This window comes from Lethenteron reissneri, chromosome 15, assembly GCF_015708825.2.
Source record: "Lethenteron reissneri isolate LAM-NWPU_2019-01 chromosome 15, ASM1570882v1, whole genome shotgun sequence".
Classification (NCBI taxonomy): domain Eukaryota; kingdom Metazoa; phylum Chordata; class Hyperoartia; order Petromyzontiformes; family Petromyzontidae; genus Lethenteron; species Lethenteron reissneri.
In genome coordinates, this window is record NC_083793.1 from 12,321,147 (window position 1) to 12,344,449 (window position 23,303).

A 23,303-nucleotide genomic window follows, 5' to 3' on the forward strand; every position below is an offset into this window, starting at 1 on the left:
TCACAAATATGGTGGTGGTGCTGGTGATGGTGGTGGTGATGGCGATGGTGACAAGGGGCGAAAATGATAACGATCGTGATGGCGATGTTGAAAGCAACGGCAATGGGTGATGGTGATTATGCGAAGGTGATGACCATGATGATCGTTCTGGTGATGACGGATATTGATGATAATTATGATGACGACGCTGACAATGACGACGGTGACATGGATAGGAATCCCCATGAGAATGATCGCGGCAATAAGTGGTAACGATGGCAATAATTATAACGGCGATAACCATCATAATGATTGTGACGACAGTGGTGGTGGCTAACTTCCCACGTGGCTCTCGCCGAGATCGCAGCCTCAAGTGGCCCAGGGTCACGTGAGTGCAGGCGACCCGGAGCGGCGGATGGGGTCAAGCGTGTGATGTACAAGGCAGGCGCGCAATCCTGTGGCTCTCTCTCGCTCTCCATATATATAAAACACGGATGCAGCCGGAGGAGAGCGATTCGCAGGGCGGCATTAATCATCCTCTGCCCAGCGAGGAGCGGCCTCCAAATGACAACGCGTCCCCTGGCACGGGGTAGCCGTCCGTCCGTCCCATCGCGTGGAGCCAACTCCAGACAAAACTCATCTCTCCGATACGTTTTGGCACTACGATGTCCCGACGTTTCGCTCCAAATGGCTGAAGAAGCTCCCGAGCATGTGGAAGCGAAATAAAATCAGGTCACCGGGACACGAATAGCGGAAGTCGGCCCTTATACACACGGGCAGGCGGGCGGGCGAGCGAGAGCGAACAAATCTCGCGACTGTGCACAAGAAGCGCAGAGCTCGTGAGCGCACAAAGCACGTGGCAGTCGCACCATCGGGCAAATACCGCGCTGGGTGTGGGGGTCGGGGCGCATACGCGACGTTTGGATAACCGACGCTGCGCTGGATCACTCTCGCGCTGCCTCTCGGGACACTTTCAACTCCGTGAAATGCCCCGGTTAGCTGCGTGCGGCGCGAAAGAAGGTCGATGTACGTACACGAGACCGTTGTTGATGATGATGATGATGATTATGCTGAGAGTTCTCACATGAACTATCGTGGCTCACAAATGGCATAGTGCAGCGGACAGGGGAAGGGGAAACAATCCAAGCGCAAGATTAAAACTTTCCCGGGCGGAGGCGACCGGGTGGCTCAGAGGTCAGGCACAGGGAGCCAGCACCGCTGAGGTTCTGGGATTCAATCCAGGTTTTGGCCGTCCGTGATTAAACCGGCATCTCAAGTGTACAGAATTGATGGTCTCAGCTCAGCGGACCAATATAAAAAAAAACACCATCGCGTTTAATTTGGGTTCCCCGCTTAATTTGTTATGAATTACAGCTTCGATCCTCGAAAACATTACCCTTCTCAATTGGCAAGCGATGAACAATCATCCTCGGGTTTTGGGAGATGTTGGACCCCCCCCCCCCTCCCGAGTGTGGGGAGAATAGGTCAACTAAAGTGACTTTAAGTTTCTTCGATTTTTGTTGTTATACGCACGGTGCCGTTAAGCCAGTTGCCTGGCTATTTTCCAAGGGGGAGATTCGCGGTGCGTAGACAAAACACCTCAACGTTCCAGAGAGCGGCGAGTACACGGGCCCTGAAGGAATATTGCGAGAACTAACAAACGAGGCGTTCGACGACCGTAAACGAAATGCACCGCACGCGCGTCGACAACACCAGTTCGAGAGAGCAAGAAGAGCCGGGAAAAAGGTTAGGCGCAGGTGCAAGCAAGCTCCATGCGTATTTCAGTCTCGGAATCTGAATATTCACTTACACTGGAGAAATCTGATGAGCTATGACGCTCTTTTTTCCCACAGATATCGAAGAAGAGTGCAAGAGGGCCCAGCAAAAACAAAAGGGTTGGGTGCAGGTGCTCTGCGATGTCACGTTCTGGGGCCGTTCTCTGACTGCGGTGTAATGCACTATTAGCTGCAGAGTTTAGAATTTCTATTTACGGGCTAAAATAGCGACAGTGGCCAGTGGTGACGGTTTGACGCTCGCTGCACGGCAATCAAAGCGATATTTTTAATTATTCTCAGCCGGAATTTTAGCCAACTTGAGTGCGGGAGCAAATTGTACGCGACGCTTGATTGTTTTGGTGTGGTCATTGGAGACATGAGAAGCGTCTGTCTTCACGGCAGCGGCTGGGTTTCCCGCAGGAGTCATGATCACCGCACAGACCGCCGCCCCCCCACCCACCGTGTCCCCTCCCCCCCTGCTCCCCACGCATCACCGCGCGGGCGACGAAAGATTCCCTCTGTTGTGAGCGACGATGAGGGAGCCTCTGGAGTGCAGGGGGGCGATGGATGACACTGGCCACTGTGTGACCCTTCCCAAAGAGAACGATAGTTCATGTGCTCACACTACCCCGCCATCCCACCCTCTCTCTACCTCTCTCTCGTGCACAAAGACAAAGACTCCCCGGATAACCTTTAACAGATTTGTTGGGGCAAGTGCTGTTAGCGGGCGCCTATGAAGGCCGGCACGATGCGCCACTCCGGTGGAGTGTGGCCAGCACAAAGCCCGACAGCCTTTCACTCCCCAGTGATGTTGACATGCTGCACTGGGAACTGATTTGAGGCTGAGTCGACCGAGGAGAGGTCCACCAGGACCGGTACGGATAATCGCCACTGATATTAGCCATGGCCATGAATCGAACTCAGGACACCGGATTCAAAGCTCAGTGTGCCAGGCACTGCGCTACCACTCCTCCCTTGCAAAGACAAAAATCCTTCGTATAGCCTTAGCAGACTATTGGGGCAAGTGCAGTTAGCGAGCATGCACCTAAGAAGACCGCCATGGCACGCAAGGGGGTGGCTGGCCAACACCACGCCCAGGCGCCTTTGGCTCCATAGTGACGATGTTTTCACACCGCACTAGGTACTCATTTGAGGCTGAGTCGACCTAGGGGAGGCCGGGGACCGAATCGTCAACGATATTAGCCATGGCTGGCAATCTAATTTAGGCGAACGGGTTCAGAGCTCAATGTGCCAACCACTGTGCTACTACTCCTCACTTGCACACATACACACACAAACACTCTGGTGATCCAGCACTCATTATTTCACTCTAATCACTCGCTCAACGTCGGTCAGTTGCCTCCTTATTACTCGTATATAGCTACTACGTACCATGGTGACCGTTCCTGTAAACTTCACTCATCGATTCCTCTACCCCATGTTGAAGACTCGGATCTACCAGACACTGTTTTGGCACAACAACCCACCCACTCACCCACCACACCGCAGCTCACAACAACCCACCCACTCACTCACCCACTCACCACACTGCAGGTCACAACAACCCACCCACTCACCCACCCACTCACCACACTGCATCTCACAACAACCCACCCACTCACCCACCCACCCACTCACCCACCCACTCACCACACTGCATCTCACAACAACCCACTCACCCACCCACTCACCACACTGCATCTCACAACAACCCACCCACTCACGCACTCACCACACTGCATCTCACAACAACCCACCCACTCACCCACCCACTCACCCACCCACTCACCACATTGCATCTCATAACAACCCACTCACCCACCCACTCACCACACTGCATCTCACAACAAACCACTCACCCACCCACTCACCACACTGCATCTCACAACAACCCACTCACCCACCCACTCACCACACTGCATCTCACAACAACCCACCCACCCACCACACTGCATCTCACAACAACCCACCCACTCACCCACCCACTCACCACACTGCATCTCACAACAACCCACTCACCCACCCACTCACCCACCCACTCACTCACCACACTGCATCTCACAACAACCCACCCACTCACCCACCCACCCACTCACCCACCCACTCACCACACTGCATCTCACAACAACCCACTCACCCACCCACTCACCACACTGCATCTCACAACAACCCACCCACTCACCCACCCACCCACCCACTCACCCACTCACCACACTGCATCTCACAACAACCCACCCACTCACCCACCCACCCACCCACTCACGCACTCACCACACTGCATCCCACAACAACCCACCCACTCACCACACTGCATCTCACAACAACCCACTCACCCACCCACTCACCACACTGCAGCTCACAACAACCCACCCACCCACTCACCACACTGCATCTCACAACAACCCACCCACTCACGCACTCACCACACTGCATCTCACAACAACCCGCCCACTCACGCACTCACCACACTGCATCTCACAACAACCCACCCACCCACTCACCCACTCACCACACTGCATCTCACAACAACCCACCCACTTACCCACTCACCACACTGCATCTCACAACAACCCACCCACCCACTCACCCACTCACCACACTGCATCTCACAACAACCCCACCCACTCACCACTCACCACACTGCAGCTCACAACAACCCACCCACCCACTCACCCACTCACCACACTGCATCTCACAACAACCCACCCACTTACCCACTCACCACACTGCATCTCACAACAACCCACCCACCCACTCACCCACTCACCACACTGCATCTCACAACAACCCACCCACTCACCCACTCACCACACTGCATCTCACAACAACCCACCCACTCACCCACTCACCACACTGCATCTCACAACAACCCACCCACCCACTCACCCACTCACCACACTGCATCTCACAACAACCCACCCACTCACGCACTCACCACACTGCATCTCACAACAACCCACCCACTCACGCACTCACCACACTGCATCTCACAACAACCCACCCACTCATGCACTCACCACACTGCATCTCACAACAACCCACCCACTCACGCACTCACCACACTGCATCTCACAACAACCCACCCACTCACGCACTCACCACACTGCATCTCACAACAACCCACCCACTCACCCACCCACTCACCCACCCACTCACCCACCCACTCACCACACTGCATCTCACAACAACCCACCCACTCACCCACCCACTCACCCACCCACTCACCACACTGCATCTCACAACAACCCACCCACTCACCCACCCACCCACTCACCCACCCACCCACTCACCCACCCACTCACGCACTCACCACACTGCATCTCACAACAACCCACTCACCCACCCACTCACCACACTGCATCTCACAACAACCACCCACCCACTCACCCACCCACCCACCCACTCACCCACCCACCCACTCACCCACCCACTCACGCACTCACCACACTGCATCTCACAACAACCCACCCACTCACGCACTCACCACACTGCATCTCACAACAACCCACCCACTCACCCACTCACCACACTGCATCTCACAACAACCCACTCACTCACGCACTCACCACACTGCATCTCACAACAACCCACCCACTCACCACACTGCATCTCACACCCACCCACTCACCCACCCACTCACCACACTGCATCTCACAACAACCCACTCACTCACGCACTCACCACACTGCATCTCACAACAACCCACCCACTCACCACACTGCATCTCACACCCACCCACTCACCACACTGCATCTCACAACAACCCACCCACTCACCACACTGCATCTCACACCCACCCACTCACCCACCCACTCACCACACTGCATCTCACATCAACCCACTCACCCACCCACCCACTTACCCACCCACTCACCCACCCACTCACCACACTGCATCTCATAACAACCCACCCACTCACCCACTCACCACACTGCAGGCCACCTCCCTTCTCTCTCTGCATCTTCCCTCGCTCAACTACACTTTGGAATCACCCCCCCCCCCCCATCATCACCCCTGTTCCCCAAGCTCTTGTCATCATAACCTTGCTCAATTTAAGACGCGTGTCAACTCTTACCTATGTAGTGGCATAGCGCTGGCTGCTGGCAGAAAAGGGTAACTGCGGTGTATGGCAGCAGGCCACGATATATACGAGAGGGGGACATCTAGGGGAAAGGTCACAGAGGGGGGCCCATCGGGAAGCCCCGGGAATCCGCTAGTAGATTCCAGAAAGGGGGCGTGGTCGGGGCGCAGCGAGGTGACGCTGGGAGTGTAAGAGGGCCCCTGTGCGGGACCTCGTGGCTGTTGCTGGTAGTGGGTTCCCCGTCGTGTTGCTCAAGATAGTCGTCGTCACCTTCGTCGCTGTCGTCTCGTCGCCATCGTCGCTGTCGTCTCGTCACCTTCGTCGCTGTCGTCTCGTCGCCATCGTCGCTGTCGTCTCGTCGCCATCGTCGCTGTCGTCTCGTCGCCATCGTCGCTGTCGTCTCGTCGCCATCGTCGCTGTCGTCTCGTCACCTTCGTCGCTGTCGTCTCGTCGCCATTCGTCGCTGTCGTCTCGTCGCCATCGTCGCTGTCGTCTCGTCGCCATCGTCGCTGTCGTCTCGTCGCCATCGTCGCTGTCGTCTCGTCGCCATCGTCGCTGTCGTCTCGTCGCCATCGTCGCTGTCGTCTCGTCGCCATCGTCGCTGTCGTCTCGTCGCCATCGTCGCTGCCATCTTCGCTCGATATTGCGCTGCTAGAAAGTTGTTGGGATTGGAATTCCACCTGAGAGTGCTTCCACCGGGGGAGCTGGAACGACGAAATCGTCTCGCGCCGCAGGTCCTGGGTGGACTACTGCATCGCAGGCTCGTGTGAGTTGGCGACGACTTAAGAGGGAGGCCTTCATCCAGCGGTGGACTGTTCATGACTCCTGATGCTGATGGGCGCCGCGATGGCGAGACGCTAACTACCTTGCCTCGTATGCAGGAGGTCGTTGGGTTTTATCCTGACCCTGACGCCTGCTGTGTATTTGGAGTTTGCATGTTCTCCTCATGGTCGCATGGATTTTTTTCTCCAGGTCCTCCGGTTTCCCTCCACATTTAGAAACGTGCGTTTAAGAGTGTTTGGCTGCTAGAAATGTCCACATGATAAGCCACTTCGTTGGGCTATTGATTGTGATCAAGTCGCTTCTGAAAGAAGAGCTACAGTGGGGGAAAAAGTATTTGATCCCCTGCTGATTTTGTACGTTTGCCCACTGACAAAGACATGATCAATCTATAATTTTAATGGTAGGGTTATTTGAACAGTGAGAGACAGAATAACAACAACAAAATCCATAAAAACGCATGTCAAAAATGTTATAAATTTATTTGCATTTTAGTGGGGGAAGTAAGTATTTGACCCCCTCTCAATCATAAAGATTTCTGGCTCCCAGGTGTCTTTTATACAGGTAACGAGCTGAGATTAGGAGCACACTCTTAAAGGGAGTGCTCCTAATCTCAGCTTGTTACCTGTATAAAAGACACCTGTTCACAGAAGCAATCAATCAATCAGATTTCAAACTCTCCACCATGGCCAAGACCAAAGAGCTCTCCAAGGATGTCAGGGACAAGATTGTAGACCTACACAAGGCTGGAATGGGCTACAAGACCATCGCCAAGCAGCTTGGCGAGAAGGTGACAACAGTTGGTGCGATTATTCACAAATGGAAGAAACACAAAAGAACTGTCAATCTCCCTCGGCCTGGGGCCCCATGCAAGATCTCACCTCGTGGAGTTGCAATGATCATGATAACGTTGAGGAATCAACCCAGAACTACACGGGAGGATCTTGTCAATGATCTCAAGGCAGCTGGGACCATAGTCACCAAGAAAACAGTTGGTAACACACTACGCCGTGAAGGAATGAAATCCTGCAGCGCCCGCAAGGTCCCCCTGCTCAAGAAAGCACATATACATGCCCGTCTGAAGTTTGCCAATGAACATCTGAATGATTCAGAGGACAACTGGGTAAAAGTGTTGTGGTCAGATGACACCAAAATGGAGCTCTTTGGCATCAACTCAACTCGCCGTGTTTGGAGGAAGAGGAATGCTGCCTATGACCCCAAGAACACCATCCCCACCGTCAAACATGGAGGTGGAAACATTATGCTTTGGGGGTGTTTTTCTGCTAAGGGGACAGGACAACTTCACCGCATCAAAGGGACGATGAACGGGGCCATGTACCGTCAAATCTTGGGTGAGAACCTCCTTCCCTCAGCCAGGGCATTGAAAATGGGTCGTGGATGGGTATTCCAGCATGACAATGACCCAAAACACGTGGCCAAGGCAACAAAGGAGTGGCTCAAGAAGAAGCACATTAAGGTTTTGGAGGGGCCTAGCCTGTCTCCAGACCTTAATCCCATAGAAAATCTGTGGAGGGAGCTGAAGGTTCGAGTTTCCAAACGTCAGCCTCGAACCCTTAATGACTTGGAGAAGATCTGCAAAGAGGAGTGGGACAAAATCCCTCCTGAGATGTGTGCAAACCTGGTGGCCAACTATAAGAAACGCCTGACCTATGTGATTGCCAACAAGGGTTTTGCCACCAAGTACTAAGTCATGCTTTGCAGAGGGGTCAAATACTTATTTCCTCATTAAAATGCAAATCAATTTATAACATTTTTGACATGCGTTTTCTGGATTTTTTGTTGTTGTTATTCTGTCTCTCACTGTTCAAATAAACCTACCATTAAAATTATAGACTGATCATTTCTTTGTCAGTGGGCAAACGTACAAAATCAGCAGGGGATCAAATACTTTTCCCCCTCATTGTATATAGCTCAATAGGCCTTACCTGGTAATATAAAAATAGTAAAACAATTATATAATGACCATGCATATCTACATTTCGTGCATCCGTAATGCGTGGCAGTGGCATGGCTACCTTGTGTGCAGGTAATTAAACTGCGCCGGGCTCCATGAGGTCGGAGGGAGTGGAGCTGCGCTGCTGGTGAAACACCTCATTCGAGACCCAAAAATCGTCGCAACTTCATGCCTTTGACATCGCTTCTCCAAGCCGATGCGCACATCTCCTCGATGAATGGATAATTCAAAGACAAGCCGCAGTAATGTGAACGTGGCCATGCAACCCAAATTATGAACCAAAGAGGAAACCCATAGAGACACGTAGACATACGTAGATGTACACAGAGAATCATACATGGAGTCCCATAAAGTTACATACATAGCCATTAAAGACAAGCCACAGTGGTGCGCTTGTGGCCATGCAACCCAAAGCAATGCACCGTATCGCAAACTATGTGTCCTGCGCTTCCTCAACGGAGTACGAGCAGGAACAGCAAAACTACACGAACCCTCAGTCTCTCTCTCTGCTGAAGCCCTCTCGTCGTGGCTGGCAGACCTCCACATTGACATCGAGTTCCCAAAAGCCATCACTGCTGCCATCGCGCCCAATAAGACGAGAGAACAGATTATTGGGGAAAGTGTTCTCAGCGAGCAGCACCTACATGAAGGCCGACATGACGCACGTGTGGGTGGGTGAGTGGCCGGCACCTCGCCTGGTGTGCAGGAGGTCGATCCCGACCCTGATGCCTGTATATTTGGAGTTTGCATGTTCTCCCTGTGGTCGTGTGGATTTTTTCTCCGGGTCCTCCACATTTAGAAACATTCATTCGGATTATTTCGATAAATTTGGTGCTATAAATATTCAAATGATGGGCCACTTTGTGGAGCTATCATTTGTGGCCAGATCGCTTTTGAAAAATAAGTCAATACCTCAGTGGGCCATGCCCGGTAGGATGGGGATGCTTTAGTGTTTTTGTTTGTTTGTATTTTGGTACTGGCAAAGGAGATTCCATGATGTTTTGGGTGATTTAATCTTGATTTGAAGCTTTCGTGACTGCAGGAATCCATACTCTTTGGTTCTTTCGGTAAAGTCACGTAGGTATAAAATAAAATAAATCACGACGTTTCGGGCGCAACACAAGCGTCTGTCATCAGGTGGGAAAGCATGGTCTGCTGCTGAAGCAGACTGTTTACCTTTCTTGTGCTTTGCACGACTATCGTGTTTTTGTGCTGTTTGTTGTTGTAACGCTCTTACCCGCCCCTGCTGGACATCTGCAAAAACGAGCCTCAAAGCTCATCGGATTCCCCCTGCAGTCCAAGTAAACATTCTGACTCTCATTTGTCTGCCCGGTGCTTATTGTTACACACCGTGACGGGTGCTCGTTTAATGCTGCGTCAACCTACGGGGAGGCCCAGGACCAGTTCAGACAATCGTCAAGATCTGAGAACAGGGCTGGGAGAGTGGCGGGCGGTTTGATTCGACTCGGGGGGCGTCCACCCCCGGGTTATCCGATGGCCTCCAACGCACGGGGCGCATTAGCAATTCACGGCGCGGTGGCGGTGGCGGTGGCGGTGGCGGTGGTGCTGCCATCGCTAACCCGGAGAGGACGCCCGGGGTCGTGATCTGCACGCCCTCACTTTAATAACATCGCCTCCCTGCTCCGCGCCTTTTATCAAGTCAATTTAAATTATATTCAATTTCTATGCGACGGCGCACGGCGAGACGCACACCGCCGCACGAGTGCGGGTGTGTGTGTATATTCCACACGTGTGCCAGTGCGCAGGGGGTGTGTGTATGTGTGTATGTTGGCGTGTGCATGTGGTGAGCGGTAGTGTAGCGGTTAACATGCTTTGCGTTAACCAACCCGGCGACCCGAGTTCGATTCCCGCTTACGGCCAACACCAATGACTATCTGAACCGGTCATGGGCCTCATCTAGGTCGACTCAGCCTCAAATGAGTACCAGGCGTGGTGTGTAAACATCAACACTGGGGAGACAAAGGTGGCCGGTCGTGGTGTTGGCCACCCACCCCCTCGTGTGCCGTGTCGGCCTTCATAGGTACTCGCTAACAGCACTTGCTCCAACAGTCTGTTCAGGCTACACGGGGGATCTCTGTCTTTGTGTGCGTGCGTGTGTGCGCATACACGAACGCGGCACGCACCGGTCTCTCCCCACCCACATCTCGACGTGAAAATCAATGGCGTTAAAATGCACAGGGACCCGGGGCTAATCCCACACGGACCTCTTGGGCAGATAATCTTTAAAGGGCTGTGTTCTACTTTTCCCCCCTTTGCCCCCCCCCCGTACACTGCAAACTTCACAACACCTCCAAGCCTCCTTTCCTTTGATATTGACAGGGCCTCAGAGAGTGGGACCACTCCTCGCATGAACTGCCAAAGACAGACGCCCCCATAAGAGTTTTTTTTTAGGGTTAAAGCGCGTAAACATAAATGTGTCGTTAAAGCCACCCCCACCCGATACAGCCAATTAGTAAGGTCTGTCATGTAAACAAAACATGCCAATTCGTTACTAGTTTAGCACACCGCTGAGTTGGAGAGTAAAACCACAACATTTTCAATTCGAGTACCGTGACATTTCGCCGGTAATGACAACAAGCAGCATCACCAGGCAACCGCCTGTTTCGCTCTTAGATAGAGAGGTAGACGTGACGTCGTCACTCGTGAGCCAATCACGTGCGAAGACCTCGATCGAGGGCAAGGCTGGTGCCCGGATTTCCCCATCCACTGTGGGATGAAGGCATTCCCCACGCCGAGTTGGTGTCATGGGGCGTCGTTTGACCATACTTCACCACGCTGGTCAGCGAAGAGGGATTGGGGGGGGGGGGACATTGCTGGAGGACACTCGTGACCATGTCGATGGCCGACGGTGCGTTAACCAATGCGCCACCGCTCCAACCACCTTTCTGTAGGCACGAATTCTTTTTTAAATGTATTTCCTTTTCCGAGGCAGGAGACGCATGCTCGACAGATAAAAACCCAGCTGGCAGCCGAGCGAGACGACAGCAGATATCCCTCTCCCATGGCTACCTTTTCCCGTCCACTTGACTCATTAATTCCTCCAGACACCGACTGTGTCGTCTCAACCACCGACACCGCAGACGGCAACAACTCCACCCCACTCGCTCGCCCACTCGCTCGCCCACTCGCCACACCGCAGCAGGTCCCACCCAACACCTGTCTCCTTCATTATTTGATCCTGATCAAGAGTTAACATTTTCTACGTGCAATTTTATTGAGGGACTGTGTTGTTTTGTTTTGCTGTGGTCTGGGACTGCTGTTGTCGGTTTGTTGCCTTGCCCCAAGCTTGCCTTCAGTGTTGAAAAATGTAACTTATAAACTTTATTTATTTAACGTATTTATATTTCGTGACTTTCTTACCACTTTCTCTATTTTTCTCTCACGTCGTGTGTTTTTTTGTACCATCTGTTGTTGTAACTCTGACCCATCCCCTGCTGGACATCTGTGTATAAAGAGCTTCAAAACTCATCGGATTCCTGCTCCTCCAGTCTTAGATTCTTATTTTTATTCATCCCCACTGCTCGGCTCCCTCCCTCAACGTCAATTTTTTCCCTCTCCAAAGCTCATAAAACATCCTGTCTCAATCCAGGAAGCGTACATAGTAAAGTCTTATCTATCACACCTTCAAAAGTGACTGCCTGTACCGGCTGTTGCTGACTGTTGGCTGTCCCGGCTAACGAACCAAACGATCGGCGTGGGGAGGGCCGCGCGGGCGGTCGGGCAGTCGGGCGGGCTCGCCACCAGCGGCACCGTGCCCGCGACGTCGGCTTAAATAAACGATGTGGCAGACACGCGGACATGGGAATCAATCCGTCTTAAGTGAGCAGCACGGAGCCACCGTTTGACCTCGCCCACACACCCCCACCACCACCCCTCCGCTCACTTTAAATCCCCATCCCTGGCTCCCCGCGCCGTGCTCAACTGCAGCGGCGCTGCTTAATGCTTCGCGATCTGCCCACCGCTGCCACCGCCGCCGTCTCGTTCCACCAAGAATCCGCTCGGGTGGTGCCTCCACCTCCACTGCCTTTGCGCCCCCCGACCCCCCCGAGAGCGGCCGGCTTCTTGCTGCCTTTCCGTAGCAAAATCACGAGCGCCGTCGCGAATTTCGCCGCGGTGTTGTTTCTCGGGCGCGGGGCCTGGCAGTGATTTTCCCACCAATGTAAAAGCCTAAAAAGGCTTCAGGGTGGCGAGGTTTCAGGATTATGGCTGCCATATCTGGGATGTTTGGATTCTGCGAGTGGCTCAGTGAGTGGATTCGCAGGAAGGGGGAGGGGGTGCTTGAGATCGGAGAAAACCCAGCGTGTATACGGAGGAGAGTGACAATTGAAAAAAGCTCTGCACAGATAGATGCAACAATCACATTGCTATGCTACCGCGATATCCTGGCCACCTCGTGGCACCAGGCTTTGAATACCTCTTGGTATTCCCATGCAGTCTCTGTTAAAATCCAGGCCTAAGATGTTTCCTCTGCCTCTGACTGCCTGTCTCTCAACAAAATAAAAACTCTGCTGTACGCCCAATGTTTCTGCACAGCGCTCTTGAGATGCGGTTACTCTTTCATGCCGCATAAAGCCATACCGTGTTGTACTGTACTGGCTCACACCATAGATCCATAGACTCAGACACAGACCCAAAGACTCTGGAGATGCATAGACGCACACAGCCTCAGAGACCCATAGACATAGAGACCCATCCACTGACATAGAGATCCATAGACCCCAGCTGCGCACAGCGTCACCGCTGCGCGGATGTGATTGTGTGTGAATGTTCACGGAGTACCGGTGGTGCAGCGGTGGCGCTGTGTAAACATCGCCACAAGTGAGACAAAGGCGGCCAGGCGTGATGGTGCCGACCACCCACCCCCTCGAGCGCCGTGCCGGCCTTCATAGGTGTTCGCTAACAGCACTTTCCCCAACAGTCTGTTACAAACTATCCGGGGGATCTTTGTCTTTGCATTCACAGATGTGTGTGCGTGCGCTCAGGATGTGTTACGTGGTGGGTGGAGAGGGAGGATTTTGTGATGTATGCTGCGACTCCACCTCCGATTGGCGTCCACCCCCTGCTGCGAAACACCTGCTCGCCTTAGCCCCCTACGCGCCTTCCCCCCCATTCGCCCCCCCGCTACCCCCCACATACCCCTCTTTCACGTCTCCCCGTCGTACCCCCCCCCAAACGCGTCTCTCCTACGGCTCCCCCCCCCGCATCTCCCCCACGCGCCCCCCCCCCCACGCACCCCACCCCCCCACGCGTCTCCTCCACCATTCCCTCCCCCAGCCGCCCGTCCATCAGTCAGCACCGCCGCTCGCTCCTTCCCCCCACCCCGGCGTCCCTCCTCTTCTGCCGTCACCTCAGCCGCTCCCCCCGCGTCCCTCCTCGATAATCCCTCTCCTATCGAAACCAAATCCGCAGCGAGGCGGCGGTAATGAGGGGGGAGTTGGGATGTGAGGGCTACGGAGCCGCGGAGTTCCAAAGCACGCGGGGCCGCTTTTTAATCCGTGACAGGATGATGAAGGATGCCTCCCTCCCGTGACGAGCGATGGGGGCTGGGGAGGGGGCGGTGGCGAGCGTGGGCCACGCTCAGGGCCCTGGAGCGGCCCCGCGGATTCTGCGCGGCTCGAGACCAGCGGCAGGCCCCCGGGGTAGATGGCCGCGTGCTGCGGGGGGCGGTGTACTCACGAAAGCGAAACGTGGACACACGACGCGCCTGCAGCCGTGGACGTCGCAAAAGATCGCGAGGCGTCGCGAATTTAGCCGGAACGCGTTCGATGGCTGTACTCGCAAATCATTTGATATTTATATTCGGAGAAGAAGAAAATAAATAACCCACGTGGCAACATCGCGCCCCACCCACCCCGACTGGCAGATTATATACCCTTCTGTGACGCACGGCGGAGTGGGGCAGTGGCTGATCGGACGATTTTGCGGCTTAGGTGGCATTGCGACCGCCCTAGGATCGGCTACGAACTCACTCGCAGCTGTTAACTACCTCGCCTGGTATACAGGATGTCGTGGGTTCGATCCCGACCCTGACGCCTGCTGCTGTATATTTGGAGTTTGCGTGTCTCTCTCTCGCTCTCTCTCTCACCGTGATCGCGAGGATTTTTCTCCGGGTCCCACGGTTTCCCCTCTATATTTAGAATCAACGAGCGTTCAGCGTATTTAGCTGCTATACATTTCCACGTGATAAGCCACTTTGTTGAGCTGTAATATGTGTCAGCCAAGTTGCTTCTGAAAAAGATATATTAATCGCTCAGTGGGCCTTACCTCGGTAAAATAAAAACTAGTTAAGTGTTTTTAAATGTTAGTCGTGGGCGGGAATGGAACCCAGGTAGCCGAACTCATAGCACAGTGCGATTAACGAATGTGGCTACCGCTCCTCCGGTAATATTGTAATCTATACAGGAGAGTGATTCGGAGCCTCAAGACTTCGTTCCGGGAGGGTACCCCGCTACACTGGGATGTTTGGCAAACGTGCATGAGCGATGAGAAATGGGAAGAACCCGGAGAGAATACCTGCACACGAGTGGGCGATACCGAAAGCTCCACACAGATGGATTCAATAATCAGGTGGCCGCACTGCCATTCCCTGGCCTCCGTTCCCAGTCCAGTCGCACACCACGCACAGATCTGAGAGAGTGTCGATGTTTATCATGCACGTGATTCGATGAGCAGCACCTCGAGCTGAAGGGTCGATAGCAATGCATCGACTGAGAATCTGAACGCGTTCGTCAATAACACTTCGTAGCCTACGTAAAAATAATAATAAAGAGGCCACGTTCCGGGCAGTAGTCCATCTTCATAGCACGCTGCGCTACGAACCCGGCAACCCGAGTTCGATTATCGCTTCAAGGGCGATCACCAGTGACGATTTATCTGAACCGGTCCTAGGCACTCTCCTAGGTCGACTCAGCCTCAAATGAAGAACTCTGTACAGTGGTGTGTAAATATCGCCACTGGGGTCTCGACGGGCGTGGTGCTGTCCAGCCTCCACCCCGTCGTGTGCCGTTCCGACCTTAAGGGGGTGCTCGCTGACCAGCACTCGTCCCGACACCTCTGTTCGAGGCGACACGGCGGGGATCTTTGACGCGCGCGCCGCCCCACCAACAGCGGAGGCACTCGCGGGAGCCACCGGAGCGATTTTCCTCCCGAGTCGTAGATTCGCGACGAGGGTCGTCCGCACACCAAACGTGACGCTGAAGAGCGAGCGAAGGATCGTTCATCCGTACGATCTGCCTGAAGTGCCCATTTATAATAATTATTATTTATGAAGCCCATCCACACCCCCCCCCCCCCCCCTCGAGAAAAGCTTCATCAAAATTTCATGAGACGTGTCTCTTCGGAGCACGCACCTTCCAAAAGACGGAGCAATAATCTGGATGTCGTGAACGGCTACGGGAGGGCGGGGGGTCGCCACTGTCCATCCGTGTCTCATGCTTCCATTGCCCTAAGTCACGTGACCACGTGTCCCTTGTGATGTGCCATGGGGATTTAAGGATTGATATTGTAATCCTCCACACAGCTACACTCAGCCTCCCCGTGTCCTCTCAGCTACAGCTCCTCCACACAGCTACACTCAGCCTCCCCGTGTCCCCTCAGCTACAGCTCCTCCACACAGCTACACTCAGCCTCACCGTGTCCCCTCAGCTACAGCTCCTCCACACAGCTACACTCAGCCCCCCCGTGTCCCCTCAGCTACAGCTCCTCCACACAGCTACACTCAGCCTCCCCGTGTCCCCTCAGCTACAGCTCCTCCACACAGCTACATTCAGCCTCCCCGTGTCCCCTCAGCTACAGCTCCTCCACACAGCTACACTCAGCCTCCCCGTGTCCCCTCAGCTACAGCTCCTCCACACAGCTACACTCAGCCTCCCCGTGTCCCCTCAGCCAGGGTTGCGATTTCCGCATGGAAAATGCGGAAGGAGGGTTCAAATTTTCCCGCATTTTTGCTAAAGTCAACCGCAAACGGTGGAAAGACTACTCCTATGACCGCGCGCTTTTAACAACACGTTAATGCGTTCTATTGGAAAGGATACATCATGTACATGTGCTCGTAATCACGGCTCCGCATTTGAATAAAGTATGTGGTTCTTGTGCGGAAATGCGGAAATCATATATTCATTCCAATCAGTAACTCAAAGCCCTACGTGATGCTGGGCCTTGCATGTATCCTTTCCAATAGAACGCATTAACGTGTTATTAAAAGCGCGCGGTCACAGGAGTAGTCTTTCCACCGTTTGCGGTTGACTTTAGCAAAAATGCGGGAAGATTTTAACCCTCCTTCCGCATTTTCCATGCGGAAATCGCAACCCTGCCCTCAGCTACAGCTCCTCCACACAGCTACACTCAGCCTCCCCGTGTCCCCTCAGCTACAGCTCCTCCACACAGCTACACTCAGCCTCCCCGTGTCCCCTCAGCTACAGCTCCTCCACACAGCTACACTCAGCCTCCCCGTGTCCCCTCAGCTACAGCTCCTCCACACAGCTACACTCAGCCTCCCCGTGTCCCCTCAGCTACAGCTCCTCCACACAGCTACACTCAGCCTCCCCGTGTCCCCTCAGCTACAGCTCCTCCACACAGCTACACTCAGCCTCCCCGTGTCCCCTCAGCTACAGCTCCTCCACACAGCTACACTCAGCCTCCCCGTGTCCTCTCAGCTACAGCTCTTCCACACAGCTACACTCAGCCTCCCCGTGTCCCCTCGGCTACAGCTCCTCCACACAGCTACACTCAGCCTCCCCGTGTCCCCTGGGCTACAGCTCCTCCACACAGCTACACTCAGCCTCCCCGTGTCCCCTCAGCTACAGCTCCTCCACACAGCTACACTCAGCCTCCCCGTGTCCCCTCAGCTACAGCTCCTCCACACAGCTACATTCAGCTTCATGTCGCTCTCTCATTCCGCGCTGCTCAGGCCCAATTAATTTGGGGGAGGGGGGGAATTTGAATCCGTGTGCCGCTAATTGACGCAATTACTAAAAGACAATAACTACACATTTTTTTCCCCTCGAATCCGTTTGCCATATTCCTTCATTTCGCGCGCGAGAATTCTCTTCCCGCTCGCGACGTAGGCGGGAGGGAGGGGGGTGGGGGGGGCACTCGCCACCCGCGTGCGCGACCGCGGCCCACGCGACCCCCACTCTGGGCCTTCGCCCCCCCCCTCCACTGCGCCCCCCCCTCCCCCCGCGCTCGCCCCCCCTCCACTGCGCCCCCCCCTCCCACCGCGCTCGCCCCCCCTCCACTGCGCCCCCCCCTCCCCCCGCGCTCGCCCCCCCTCCACTGCGCCCCCCCCTCCCACCGCGCTCGCTCCCCCTCCACTGCGCCCCCTCCTCCCACCGCGCTCGCCCCCCCTCCACTGCGCCCCCCCTCCCACCGCGCTCGCTCCCCCTCCACTGCGCCCCCCCCTCCCACCGCGCTCGCCCCCCCTCCACCGCCCCCCCCCCCGCGCTTGCCCCGACGCTCGCGACGGCTGCGCGTTAATTGCCGGCGCGCGGCGACGTTCGGCGGGAGGCGCCTCGTGAAATATGAATGCGTCATTAGCCCCCCCCCCCCCCCCGTAACGCGTTAATCAGAGATTTACGAAGCGGGCGGCGCCGGAGAGGGCGGCCGGTACGGGAGACGGGCCGTGCCGTGCCGACCGTCCTGGGAATGCTAAACAGCGGGGGGGGGGGGGGGTGCAGGCGCAGCCGTGGTGCGGGCTCCGTAGTGGGGCCGCAGGGGGCGGTGGCAGTTTAGCCCGGGCGACCCCGGTGACAGGAATAATCACGATGACGCTAATGACTCAGCTCCCCGTGTCATCACGGCCGCGGCCGTTTCATGTCTTCGCCGCCGAACGCCTGTGCCACCGCGCCTGGCACTGCGCCACAACCCGCCACTGCTCGCTGCTGCTGCACAGTTGAGACACGCAGCAGGAGCGGCAGGAGCAGCCTCCAACTTAAACAGAATCTGACCATCGCTCATTACGGCACCACGGTGGCTAGGAGATGTTAACTCCCTCACCTGGTATACATGAGGCCGTGAATTCGATCCCGACCTTGACGCCTGCTATATATTTGGAGTTTGCGTATTCTCCCCGTGGTCGCAGTGCATGTTTTTATCCAGGTCCTCCTGATTTTCCACTCCACATTTAGAAACAACATGCGTTTATAATGTTTGGCTGCTATACATTTCCGCACGATAAGTCAATTTGTTGAGCTAGCATTTGTGGTCGCCAGATCGCTTTTGAAAACAGAGCTGCATAGGTAATTGGGGCCTCACCTGGTAAAAAAAATAGTTCGTAGTTTTAGTTTCAGGTGGAGAGCTCAAAGGTGGCGTGAGTGGCCGCATCACGCGCGCACTCAGAGACACCTCACCCCTCCCCTCCCTCCCCCTCACCTCATCGGCATGCGGAATTCTCGTGAAAGTGCCGTTAGCGAACACCTTTTGACGCCGGAATGGCGACTTAATAGGTCATAAACATTCTCACACGTCCGTCAATAACACGGCGTGTGCGCCTTAAACGGAGCGTATATTTATCACGGATGACGTTTCGGCTAATCGCCCTTCTATGTATTAATGTTTTCCTCTGTGAAGGTCACGCGGTGTAGTGATCGACGAACGCGTGGAATTGTGCACCACTGCCAGTCTTTGGTTGCCGGACTCGTGAAGACGACTCCAATGCCCGTGTCGGCAACCGCCCCCCGGCCCCTCCATGCTGCCCCAATCACATCGACAGCACTCGCCCACCTCTTTCGCTCTTATCCTGCCACGACATTCCGTGCGTCCGTCTTAAGACACCGATTCTCAAAATGTCAGGGTGTTTACTTATTCAGCGCTGGAGAATGGGGGGTGCTGCGGCATTCGGATGTTCGGCCAATTTCATTAAAATCATGAGAGCTTGGATTTGCGTGTCGGAGGGAGCCGGAGAACCTGGGGGAAAACGCGGGACGCACACGAGGTTGGCGAAACTCAAAGCTCCGCAGGACGGATTCAACGATCTCGTTGCTCCACTGTCATCTCCCGTGTAGCTGACAGCTCAAGGCAACAACTCGCGGTGTTCCTGAGCGACCTCCCGTCCATGGCTTTGAGATCTGACCAGATCACCGTCTCCATCAGGGAAGCTGGCCACGGGTCACTGCTAGCGGGGCCGAGCACCCTCAAACCGAACTCAGCACCAGGCTATGATCTTCACACACGGAGAGACGCGAGAGCGCTAGGCAGGCCACGTGGCAGGAGCGAACGCGACGCCTCCGCGCAGGAGATTCTGCGCCTCGCGCTCTGCCCGCCACGGGCGGACACAACCTCCTCCGGCAGTGACCGCCGGATCCCCCTCCGCCGTGACGTGTCGCGCGCACCCGATGTTTGGTAAACACGTCCCCCCACGCCCCCAGCCCGTGACGTAACAACTCACACGATGGCTGAACCCGTGCCTCCCTGGACGCGACGGTCCTCCACGCGCTCTGCTCGAGGCATCGTTGCGCTCTTCCCACTGCCGGACGTCTGCTTCACAGCGGCCGTTGCATTGTATATATATACAGTACATACTGTGTATAAGTATAGTATATATAGAGTACGTGTGTATAGATCCCGTGACGTCATTCGTAAGCGAGTCGGCCATTGTGTGCTGGCGTCACGGTTTAAAACATGTTCTGTGTTTGAAACAAAAAAACGACACCGCAAATGACTCACTTGGGATCGCACAGAGCCATAATTCCCCAATGCTGGCAGACAAATGCCCCCTTGCAGGGCAGCACGCCGAGTGACCTTGCGCTGCACAGCGCCACCTGCCACTGGGGGATGCACAATTCCCAATGGTTCCAGATTGGATGCGAGCGCTCGCCCCGGCATGAAGGAGGAGGGCGGATGTCGAACACGACTCGACTCATCGGTTCATTACTGCTGCCATATGGAGAGGACTTCACGCGATATCCCGTTAGGAAGGGGGCGATGGTGGGGAGGCTCTGAATCCCACACGTAGCTGTGGGGCATGGGGGGGGGGGGGTTGTGGGGGGGGGGGTCCGGTGTGGGAGACTCACCGTGGTGAGCCACACTCGCCAAGCCGGAGATGATCGCCGAGTAGGCCGGGTTCTCTTGCTTGGAGACCTGGGGAGGGGGGCGGCGAGGGTGAGCGGCGAGGGTGAGCGATGAGGGTGAGTGAGACACGGTCAAAGGTAGATCTAGAAACTTCGTACGGGGTGTAGAGCGGTGGGGGAGGTCCATCAATAACAAACAAAAACATCCATGTATTTGTTTCTGGTGAATATTAACAATGAAGTACTTTGCAGGGGAATTGTTCAGCATTGGGATATTGTTGTGGCCAGTACCAGATCCACTCTGTGTGTGGTGTGTTTAGTTGTGGGAGGAAACTGGATAAATCACATTCAGAATAGCAGGAGAGAAGATACAACCTCCACTCACTCACACTGACACACTCTTCTGCACACACACACACCGCACACCACACCAGACTCTCAGAACACTACATACACTCACACCACACACACACACACCACGCACACTCACTCTCCGCTGAAAAAAGATGCAGGACATACGTTCGCCAGACACAAAGGCAGGCGTTCCGCGGCTGGAATCGAACAGAGGAACTTCTTGCTGCGCAGCGCGAAGCGTTACCGCTGCAGCCACGCTACCTGCTGCGCGATATCGAGGGAGTGGAGGACGAGGGAGGCGGATGAGGCGATGTAGGAGGAGGAGCAGGAGGAGGGGTAAGAGGATGGAAGATCTGAGGAGGTGCAGGTGCGGCCTGCGTTCCGGGGGCAAGGCGGGGGGGGTACGGATTGCGCGTCCGACCCTGGAGCCCTTTTGACCTCCGACCCCCGCGTGCTGTGCCCCGCTAATGAAATCGCAGCGGCAGCGTCCGGCGTGCGGACCACGCGGTCGCCACGGCTCTCATCTCCCTCTCTGGGCGTGAGCGGGGACGCGTCGCTTGCAGAGTTCCAGACGTGACTCGCGGTTTAGACAACAAACAATCGCGGAGAGCAAGTTCGTGAATAAACCAGGAAATACTGCAGTAGTCGTATTGTAGTGGTAATACTGTTGTAGTAGTAGGTGACGCTTCTTCGTGTGCATGATGCACAATGAAGGGACATTTTACCCCCGTGGCATTCAGTCGGCGGTTCGCGATGTCTTTAAAATACCAAGACGAGCCGCGGTGGAGCAGCAGTGTCACGCATGGTATGAGGATCATCGATGTGATTTTCTACTTTAGGAAAATGTCATTTCACTTGTATAATGTTGTTTTAAACTCACCACCACCCGACAGCCAATTAGTCAGGTTTGTCACGTAAACAAAACAGGCCAATTCGTTACTCGTCAATGTTGTGGGTTTATCCTCCAACACACCGGTTTGCTGTACCAGTAACGAACTGCCACGTGTTGTTCACGTGACAACCCTTACTGATTGGCTGTGTCGGGTGGTTGCGGGTTTAACGACACAATTATATCGACGCGACCTCACCCAAAACCCTCCATTACGGGTCTGTTGTTGTTATTGATGAATGTTCCGGGCGCGTTGTTGTTGCTGTTGTTGTCTGTGTCTGTGCACCGCTGCCAACGCAGTAGCAGCAGCAGCACCAAACCGACCGCCACGTTGGCGCCTCTCACCTGGAAGAGCACGGCGAGGGCGTGCGCGTTGTTGCCCCCCACATCGCCAGTAGCGGAGGGGGCGGCGGGGGGCACCCCCCACGCGTCCGTCCGGTTCGTGTCGTGGAGAAAGATCTGCATCTGCGAGGAGGAGACACGTGACACACCATCGTCACCATCGTCATCATCATCATTTTATCGTCATCATCGCCACCATCGTCATCACCATCGTCATCATCATCGTTGTGAATAAAGTTCGTGATTTATTGCTCAAATGAGCACTACGCAGCAAAATGGTGGCAACATGTTAACTACCTCGCCTGGTATACAAGAGGTGGTGGGTTCGATCCTGACCCTGACGCCTGACCCCATGGTCGCGTGGATTTTTCTCTTGGTCTTCCGGTTTTTCCCTCCAAATTTAGAATCAACGTCACGCGTTTATAGTATTTGACTGCTACACATTTCCACGTGACGATGATAAGCCACTTCGCTGAGCTATCATTTGTGGCCAGGTCGCTTCTGAAAAAGAGCTGCATAGCTCAGTGGGCCGTGCCTGGTAAAATAAATAAAAATAAGTTTAGTTTATGAACGAGGTACTGATCACGTATTTACTATTTACACTCTTGAGAGAGTAGAGACAATTCCACCTTCCAATAGCACGAGCGAGGCTGTTTATAGGACAACCGCTGTTGACTTCCCTACACAGTAGTACCTACTTTATCGGCTCCGGAAGGGTGATGGGCCGTGTCCCCTCCCACCCCAACCCTCCGAAACCAGGATTTTAACTCGCAACTTTCCAATCGCGAGCCTCTCGCTCTACCGCTGAGACCCCCGCATAGTCAACATCATCGGCCGTGATGAATCCACTGCTGGATGAGACCCCTCGCCACACCGTTGAGATCGCGATGGTCAACGTGGGTCATTTGTGGACCGAGTCAAATCACGAACACAATGTCACGATGAGCTCCTCTGTGTTCGATGACACGCTGGGGGCTCCGGTCAAACATTTACAAATGTGGGAAACCCACCACATGCCACGCCCCAATTATGTCGATGACGTCATCAAGCACCGCCCATCACCGCCCGTTCAGCCGCACATGCGCAATACTTGGCTTGACAT

The 23,303-nt window shown here is 54.8% G+C and overlaps 1 protein-coding gene across 2 annotated transcripts in view; it reads right to left on the reverse strand.

The window, feature by feature from the left end:
• The window catches only part of LOC133342730 (receptor-type tyrosine-protein phosphatase gamma-like), a 166,945-nt gene extending 144,518 nt beyond the window's left edge, over positions 1–22,427 (reverse strand). For both annotated transcript variants that reach the window (XM_061552071.1, XM_061552070.1), the window contains exons 1-2: positions 22,205–22,427; positions 20,620–20,686 (exon numbers count right to left, since the gene is read on the reverse strand). In XM_061552071.1, coding sequence (XP_061408055.1) covers positions 20,620–20,686; positions 22,205–22,324 — 187 coding nt within the window. In that variant the 5' untranslated portion in view covers positions 22,325–22,427. The remainder of the gene's footprint in view (positions 1–20,619; positions 20,687–22,204) is intronic.
• Between the last annotated feature and the right edge of the window lie 876 nt (positions 22,428–23,303).